General features: G+C 29.4%; 1 protein-coding gene across 1 annotated transcript; it reads left to right on the top strand.

Moving 5' to 3' along the window:
* The first annotated feature begins 256 nt into the window (after positions 1-256).
* Positions 257-4,995, top strand: LOC126844124 (uncharacterized). Its single transcript, XM_050581992.1, has 11 exons — positions 257-337; positions 1,164-1,227; positions 1,309-1,338; positions 1,945-1,992; positions 2,115-2,168; positions 2,681-2,710; positions 2,805-2,840; positions 2,981-3,037; positions 3,316-3,345; positions 3,933-4,022; positions 4,713-4,995. Exons 1-11 carry the CDS (start codon positions 257-259, stop codon positions 4,985-4,987), a joined length of 795 nt encoding a protein of 264 aa, XP_050437949.1. The 3' UTR covers positions 4,988-4,995.
* The last annotated feature ends 4,899 nt before the right edge of the window (positions 4,996-9,894 follow it).

The following is a 9,894-nucleotide window of genomic DNA, read 5'->3' as shown; positions in this document are numbered from 1 at the left end:
TGCCATCGAGAAAGAAGCATATACGAACAGGAAGTTATCTGAAACGACTGCTTTACAACTTTCGAGCAAATTGGATACAATCATTAACTTAGCCAACCAGTTGGATGAAGATCGGACAAATTTCTCAGGCATAGATATTGGTGTTCTTGTGTGGAGTTCACAAAGGAAATATCGAACAAGCAAACAGAATTCGAAATTCTCAAAAACCGGATCACCGCGCACTATCTGCTCACAGTGAGATCCCGAAACAACTGAGATGGAAGTTGTTGTGAGTAAAGAACCTAATCGAGGAAGAAAAGAAACCAAAATCAATCCGGCAAAAGACAGGGCAGAGAAGGTACGAGGACCTCGCTGAACCACTCAGTTGGGGTTGATCGTGGCGCTGGATTTTTAAGACAATTTTACATGTTTCATTCTAGATCTACCTTTGGACTAATTTTCAGACCGAAATGTCTAAAATGTTGCTTAAAAAAATTGCAATAAAGAAAACATCTCTATCCCTTCTAGAGGAAAGGGTTTATAATATTTTTTTGTTTCACCGATGTTTATCGATAGTACTATGATGAAAAAATGAGATAAGAGATAAGTGAGACAAGAGTGATAAGAGATAAAAAATCTATGATTCGATGTTTTCCTGTAGAGCGGAGAAAAAAACTGAGTCTAATTTTTATAAAAATCACACCTGTTTAATACTCTATAGTTAATTTTATAATTAAAATGTACAACAGTTAAACAGTTTCTTTTGTTTATTATTACTTTATTGTTTTAAGTAAAAAACAATGCAAAAAAAAAAAATTCAATCTTAGGCAAACATGTTCATACTGCTTCTTAGGATTTACACAATATATCGGTTAGTACTATATCTTAACAATAATCTAAACAAAATTAAAAGAGATTTTATTTTTTTTTTAAATTATACCAGATCTAGTTTAGTTATGTAGAGAAAGGTGTGAGTCAGTTTAAATGTTGACCCAATTAAGTACTTTCCATTCACCATATACGACTTTTATATGAACAAATTAACTAACCTATCTAGAAAATATTGTAAAGTCAAAAAAAAAAAAAATTTTAATAATAAACATTGTAAAACCAATACCTCGTCTACTTACCTGAGGCGACTGTGATTAGTTTTAAATTAAATTCATATTTTTTATTCTTTACAGATAATAATGAAACTTTTTTGTATTTTAATATCATTTGTTTATGTGAATGTATTCGCAAATATAGGTATTTAGTTTGTTTTCATACTTACTTAAGCGAGGTAGTTAAAAAACTAAAAAACAAATAATGTTTTACTCTTTTATACAGCGCGCTATAGGAGGGAGGTCTTCATTACAAGTCAGTAACATTTTTAATCATATACAATGTGATTTATTAAGCATAAGATATACCTACTCAATATTTATTAAAAAAAAATTTCAAATTTATAGTATTTCTTTTGGAAAATATGTTCGAATCAATTTAACGGTATTTTAGACACTAACCGAATCGGACACATAACGTCAAATTTTGATATTTACTATCAGCTTTATTAAAGTTTTAGGAAGGATGGAGTGTCATATCATTTTTATCTACCAGCATTAATTTTGCGCACTACACCTTCCGTCCATATATTAAACTTATGTATTTTTTATATTAATATCGACCAGTCCACATTTTCGTACAATTTTTTCTAATTTAAAAAATTAGTGAAATATTTTGTACGTTTTCTTTTAAATTTTTAAAGCTGACGAAACTCTTGAAAAAAATAAAAATGATAATATATAATTGTTATTGTCTAATGTTGTAAAAAAATAAATAAATAAAGTGCTCCCCCAAAAAAAAGCTACAAAATTTCCCAAAAAAATGAGTACCTATCTTATCCCTGATAATTCATCCTAGAATAACTCTATGATTTTATTTTTAATTTGAAATTTAATTACATATATAAAATAAATTTTTTAGACAAACACATCGAGCTAGCTTCTGAACGTGATAATGATTTACTTGGAAGTAAGATATATAACAATTTGTTTACTTATATACATACCCTGTGTGTAAATATAATACCCCATTCCAGTTTTAATAATTTGTTATCATGATTTAGCTTGAAAACCTATTTTCGTTTATTCTAGATGGACTGGAGCGAGTGATTAAAAAGATTATTAATGAAAATACTTTCCTATTAGGTATTTATTATTATACGGGTCCTAGTAAGAACAAAGCTACTTAAAAGAAAAAAGATATTTTGAATTTTTATAATAATTACAACAATACTTTATGCAAATTTATCAGTGATATAAATATTAAATTATACTATAAAATATAAATGGAAACTTCAGGAATAATCATATTGATACTCATCCTCAACATATTATTACAATATCTTATTCTACTCGCCACATCGTCTTTAATACAGCCATTATAATATCATAATACTTCCACTCTATTTAAAAGAGCCAAGCACAGTTCTTTTCAAAAACATGTTTATTATTATACATTGAACTTCGTCGTCCAATTTATTATAGAATAGAAAAATTAATCCAATATCAATTATTTATGTATTAATTATACTAAATATTTATTAATTATATAATTTAATAAAATATCACTGTAATCAACCTTCTACCTCCAAGGTTTGCTTATAGGATGCAGATAAACCTTAATAAATGGTTTTCTAAAAAAAAAATGTTAATTTCAGATGTGATGAATTTTACGATCGCTGTACCGGGTAATAATTTATTTTGGCTGTATAATATTTTGGTCATATTTTCACAGATTTGTTTGATATTTATTGGGATACAATGTTTTCGTATTTATTTCAGAGCATGCAAAACTTAACGGCAGAAACAACATAATGAGTAACTATATTTATATTTACAATACTTTGCACAGATTTACTATTGGTATGCATTAAAAATAACTATTAACTTACATACCGGTATTAATAATTAAAAAAAAAAAAAAAATGATAATCAAACTTAAATTCTTTCAATTTCAGTGTCTATACATAACCAGCGACGTATAAGAACAGAAATAACACATATACTAGGTATAGGTAAAATTTAAAATTTTCTAGCAAACAATTTTCAAAATGTAATTATACATAGTTCTAAGAAAAAATTCTATTTAAGTCGTAAGCTCATAAAGCTATCAATATTTTGATAAGCTTTTGATGATCATTCGACATATTATTACAGTTATTAATTCAATCGTCGCGATTAGAAATCATTTAGTGATAATACATTAGATTGTTAATGGTTAATCGGTTCAATTATATCGGTTTTATGGTTAAGCAATAAAAAAAAATATATATTATTAACATTTTTGTTATAGGTATAGCGGCACCTAATGCTCGTAACTTAAGTACGTAGCTATGAATTTATTAGATAGTAGTAAATAATATAAAGATGACATTTTTTTATGCTTATTTTCACACAATAATTACAATAGAGTACACTTTTAGTTAGAAAGAGAGAATGACAGTAAACAACTGTTTAGCAACTATTACATCTAATATATATATTATTATCTTTAATTAATGGTATTGGCAATCCTGAAATTTCAGTAGTTAATTAAGCAACAACTGTTATTGTTGTATAGGCATTATTTTCATTGTATTTATTTTCCTTTTTAAATGTTGCGTTTTCTTCGTTATTTATTGTAAAGCTCTAAACCGATTTTTTTATGTTTCGAGTCTACAAACAAAAAATTGTATCAGAACGGTACTTTATAAGGCTAAACATAGTTAATGTTCATTCCTCTCAATTTAAATCAATAAAAATAACACAAAAATGTACGTACTTTTTAACTTTACAGATTGTACAAACCATTAGTTATATCACTGTTCTTCAAAATGTAATACGATTATATATCACGAGCGACTTATTTATTTTTCACTTGTATTATTATTATTTTTTTTTATCTAAATGGTTATTTAAACGTTTTGACAGATTTTGGAAACTCAAATTTACCACAACTCGGAGAAGAGAGAAGACGTCTTACTGGAAAAGCTTTAAAACAAATAATTATCCACGCGTTGGGTAAATATTAATATAGAGTTGTTGATTTTAACCTTTACATATAATTATATAGTATTAAATCTACATCTTTATATGTACCAATTGAAATAATTGAATCATAAAAATATTATTAAAAATCAATAACAATATAAAGTATTTTACAGACAAACATATCACAGATTTATCTTCATCACAGTAACACACAAATTAAGTTCATTATTTATTTCAAACATAGGAACTTAGAAAATAAATAATTATTTTGAGCATTTATTTTCTCCGTACTTACTATTGTTGTTAACATCACGGTCAGAATTTGTCTTTTTTATTTAGTTAATATTCTTTAATTTCCTTTGGACTCTCTTTGGATCCATATCTTATGCGATGCGTTATAACGCCAATTTGCCAATTTTTTTACAATTATTTAATAAGTATAATTCAGAACAATAAAACTTAAAAACGTATAATTACATTTCTTAACACCTAACCTGATAAGTGATCACTAGATTACCAATTTGTACATGTGCACTATCTAGTCACCACTAACACATACTTTTATTACAATACACAAACCCTTAAAGAGTTTTGTGTATAGAGCAAGACAATAAACTTCAGTTTCTTTTTTTTTTTTGGTTGGGGTCAATAAGAAAATTTGTGCATCACGCAGATTTTTTTTAAATATAAAAAAATTGTTTTTTTTTTTAAACTTTTTAGATGGAACTGACCCTAATGTTATTTCACAACAAATGTGTCGTTTCATAGGATTGTGGATAAGTACGGAAATCCCAACATTATATATGACAAATACTTATATTGATCCTGATATTAGTAGTGTTTGCATTTTAATGGATAAAAGCAATCACGCTGTAAAATACAGAACCTTTAACGGCACATATTGGCAAGTAGACGTGAATAACATTGAATTACAAATAATAGAACTAAAAGATCAACTGCTTGTGGAAGAGTTATCATTTATCATAGTTAGATAATATTTTACACTAGGAAAAGTATAACTTTTCTAAAAAGTACTGTTATGTTATTATATTTTAATAGTTTTTACATAATGTACCAAGTTCGAAATTGACAATTAATTTTATAATAAACGTTCTGTCCACGAATGTAAACACATTTGTTACTTATTAATTATTAAAACTGGGGTTGTCACTCTAACAACTCTAAAGGCATCTCTTTAAATCAAGTATCCATGTTAAAAAAATACTCTATTACTGCTCCTCATAGCCCATCATACTGGCCAACATCACACAGAAAACGTCCAGATATTCTGGACACACCAAATAACATTCAAAAATCAATTAAAAATATACTCGACCCCTGTTCTGACCCTTCTTGCTTTAAATACCAATCCTGCAATCCGCACCAATCTTTAACAAATAAAAACACAAATTGGGAAACATTCAGAAACATTATTGATACTAGTTTAACTTTAGATATTAACCTTAAAAACTGTGATGATATTTAAAACGCAACTAACAATTTAACATCTCTTGTACAGACTGCTGCCTGGAAATCTACCCATACATTAAATAAAACCACCCCCCCGAATTCCACCCCTCTTCCTCTGTATGTCCGTGACCTGATTGTCTTTGAACCAAGAGCCAAAGTTGCGTGGCAAAGAACAAGATTTCTTTCTGACAAACATGTATACAATAATTTAACTCTTAAAGTTAAAAAAATGCTTTCCGAAATATAGTCTGCGTAGGCCAGAAGGCCAACAGTTGTCTGTCTTAGTGAAAAACCTACAGTGACATTTGCTCTTCTAACAACCTTCTCCAACACTAAGTCAAAGAGATTAGGTGAAAGTGCGTGCCCTGTCTCAGTCCTGTTGTTACTTAAAGTCTACGAATAATGCGCATAGGTTTTTATCGAATTCCCGTGCCTTTTGAAAAATTTGTCTCATGTTGAAAATCTGATCCGTGGTTAACCTGTTCTGTTTAAAGCTGCATAATAAAATGTAATTTTCTGTCTTTGTTCATCTAGTCTGATTATTATTTTTAAAGTTTTTAGTTTAAGAAAAGAAAAACAGATTAAATGTTTCTGAGAATTTAATAAGTTTGAAATAGAGTACGGGAGCGAACGGGAAACAATAGGAAAACATAATAAAAAATGATATCGTGGACTGTTTGTATAATTAAAACTGGTGCTTCGTCTACACAAATTGATTGGATATGCGACCAAATTCAAACGAATTTTAGATTTAATTTTGTTCTGATATTCTCGAAAGCGCAGTGTTTTCTAGAAACAAACGACGGCGGAATAATGTTATTCTACTCGAACAAGCTGACATATTGCCAGTGGCTTTTTTTACACCTAAAGACGGACTAAAAAATATGACGTCCAAATTTAAAGAACTACTTTTCGGGGATAGTTCTGTCACGCGAAAGTCGCTTGAGAATTAAAAGTACGACTTACTCGTCCTCTCCTTCTACCGCAGTGGTCTTCTCGAGACGGGAGCTGTGGATACACCGCTGAACGGCGGTTGGTCGAACAGCCATTTCCTGACGGTCTTCCTCTCCATCCCCAGCACGTCCGGAGCGGAAAGACCGGAAACGACGATCGATAACTTTTCGGGCATCTTGAATACGATTCGATTGGCAAAGTCTGTGTTTAATCGGCGAAAGTCGTAAAAACTTGGGCAGTGATATCCGAGTAGCATCAACTGTTTGAACGGCAAAGGAAAAAATCTTGTTGACCGAGGTCACCTAGACGACGGCCGAGCAAACCGGCCTTGACGACCAAACGCATAATTACACAGATCGAACGGTCGCTATGAGAATTCAAATTACCTATTGTTTTTTTACCACGTTTTTTATGTTTTAATGGGGAAAAAATCGTACAACCGCCTTTTTTTTAAGAGCCGGGGCGACATAGCTGACCCCGAAAAGTGTTTAAAACTCGACAGAGTAATATTGTACCGAGGTACATTTAATCTGTGTTTCAACAGGGTTTTCTTGTGTCTGTCTTAATTAATTAAAACGCCACAAGGATTTAAAAACATTTTAGTTTTATTAAATTTTTTACTACATTTCAGTTACACAAAAAACGGCGTCTCGCAAAGGCAATTTCTATACGTCCGCGTATTCGGGTATTTTGCTAAACGTCATTATTATTTTTTAGTGTAATTTCATTTATACAGTCACACAATATAAAAGCTTATTTTACGAGTAGCGTAATTGTTGTGTAAAATAAAAAAATCTTACAAATATTTTCTACAACGCTATTATCTGCACACTACACTATAATATATTGCCGAGCTGTTAAAGGAGTCGTTTGCTTTCACAACGGACCGATTAGATACTTGAAGGGTTTGAAACGTGTCGCCAAACCGAATACACACGTTATTATTATACTAGTCGAGGTGGCAAAAAAAAAAAAAGTAATAACAATAAAGCGTCGATTTGTTATGACAAGATAACGCGGATGTGCGTACACGGTTAGGTTAGGTTAGGTGATACAATATTATGCACGATAGACAAACGATCCGCCGGGCAAAAGATTCAAGTCCGAGCCACCTTCGTATGCAAATATTATATTAAATTCAAATACAGAATCTATTCGATATTGTTTTGCTTACTAAACTTTAAAATTTTAGTAATCGTATTTTGATTTTCACATTAAATTGTTTATTTTTGTATACAGTTGCATATTACAGGTTGTTACATTAATACATTTTTGATAATAATTGATTCACAAAGTTTATTATTTACCATTTTTTTTTGTTTTTAGTTAGTTTTATTTAAAGATATTTGTTTGTTTGTACTATATTTTGTTCTTTTCGTTATTACTACAATGTTAAAAAAAAAAAGTCGTTTAAATTGTTACGATTTTTGTGTTAGTTTAATTAATAAAATGTACCTAGTTTTCTGTCTTTGCCAAACTGGTTTGATTATTTGCTATTTTAATTTTGGCTGTATAGTGTATAATAATTGTTTTTTATACATCTCACGGCTTCAGATTTTGTTTGATATGCGTTAATAATATTGCCCGACGGTGTTGGCATGTCTGTATTTTTTTCCCGGCTGTAATATAATATTACGGTATACATCAAAATAATTATACTTTACGGGTCAGTATTTTTTTTTTTTTTATGTATTATGAAATCACGTTGAATTTTGTACCGATATTGAATATTGTTTTTATCTACTGTAATCGTCGTTTATCGGGGAAAAAATCCGACCGGTCCTTATCATAACAAATCAACACTAATGAAAATCATAAAAAAAAACTCGAGTTTATGTATAAAAAAAAAAAAAAAAAAAATAGGCAATTTGAGTTTGCATAGCGACCGTTCGATCTGTGTAATTATGTGTTTGGTCGTCAAGGCCGGTTTGCTCGGCCGTCGTCTAGGTGACCTCGGTACCAAAAAGTACCAGGCTTCTATACTTGTACAGAAAAACTTATCCAAATTCCCATGTGCTTCCGTACAGTAAAAGCCATGCCTACATTTTTTTTTTTTTATTCATGAAAAAGCGGATTTTTAGGTTGTTTTTCGACTAACGTTTTTTTGCATTAAGGGGGCTCCATACAGACCATTTTTTCAGTCAAAACACATCATTTTCATTCCATCGCACAGGCCTTACCAGTGCTTATCCGATAAGCAATCTAAAAACAGATTTGAGTTTGTCGTGAAGTTTACTTAGGATCGGTCGAGGTATTTTTTTCAATTTTTAATTTTAACCCTTTTTAAATTTTATTTTAAAATGTTGAAATATTGTAAAATGTTTAAACGTGTTTTATGCACAGTAGGAATAAGATACCTATCAAAAAAGTACGTCGACCGATCTCAAGTGAATTTTTTGACGAATACAAATATCTTTTCATATTACTTATCGGATCACTGGTTGAGCCTGTACTATGGAACAAAAAATGTATATTATATTAACTAAAATGGCTTTTACTCATAGGCAAAATGATTTAATTAAAAATAATACCTTGAAGCTTGTACAAATTAATCGGTAAATTTATTGAAATGGTCGAAATTTATTTAAACTAATTTTTTCTTAAATATTGCCTAAACAAAACTCCTTAAAAATGATCTGTATGGAGCCCCCTTAATTGAATTCTAAACGTTTAAAACCAATTACCAATAAAAAATAAATGAAAACTCTGCGTCAAGTACTGTACATATTTAAATAGTTACACCAGCTATGCAAATAAACTAACATACGGACCTTGTAAAATATATTTCAATTTTAGTGTTTCGGTCGTAATATATGACTGAAGACAAAACGAAAAAAAGTCGATTCAAAATATTTAGCTTAACAAACAGATCAATTTGATCTTTGTCTTAATAATTGTAGCATTTAAATATTTTAAGTAAGCTGTATTATCAATTTCAAAAGTTGTAAGTATGCTTTAAATTATACATGAACCAATTTAATAAAAAATATTGTGTGCTACTGGAAAAGATAATTTTTACTCTGTTATAATGTTTATAATTTTATTTTTTACCGAACATGACATTCTCAATTAAATGTTGCCCGCTTTCGATTTCGATTATCAATGTTTTTGCTTTAAATCAAGCATAAAATAAGTATTGCCTTAGGAAGTTTTTGATCGCAAAATGTTAGCAATTAAAATTGCAAGCGTGGCATTTATAATTTTACGCAGTCTTATTAACTATCGTACAAAAGAAATATAATGCAATATGTTTCTGTCAATAGCTAAACATAAATTATACAATTATTGATGTATTTGTACTTGTATTTTTATAATCAGTCAAGCTGAATTAAAGTAAATAGAAAAATTAAATGCCAAACGTGTAAAATTAATAACTAATAAAAAATAAACTCTGCGTCAAAGTATTGTACATATGTAGTCATAATAAAAAATATTTACCTAAAATATAAATAAACTTAAATATTCTTTGCAAAATAGT

The sequence above is a fragment of the Adelges cooleyi genome, unplaced genomic scaffold (assembly GCF_023614345.1).
Source record: "Adelges cooleyi isolate 19-005CV unplaced genomic scaffold, UGA_ACOO_1.1 ACOO_flye_CR_arks_rails_tigmint_CR_PRNA_642, whole genome shotgun sequence".
NCBI lineage: Eukaryota > Metazoa > Arthropoda > Insecta > Hemiptera > Adelgidae > Adelges > Adelges cooleyi.
This window is presented reverse-complemented; position numbering and strand designations above follow the sequence as displayed.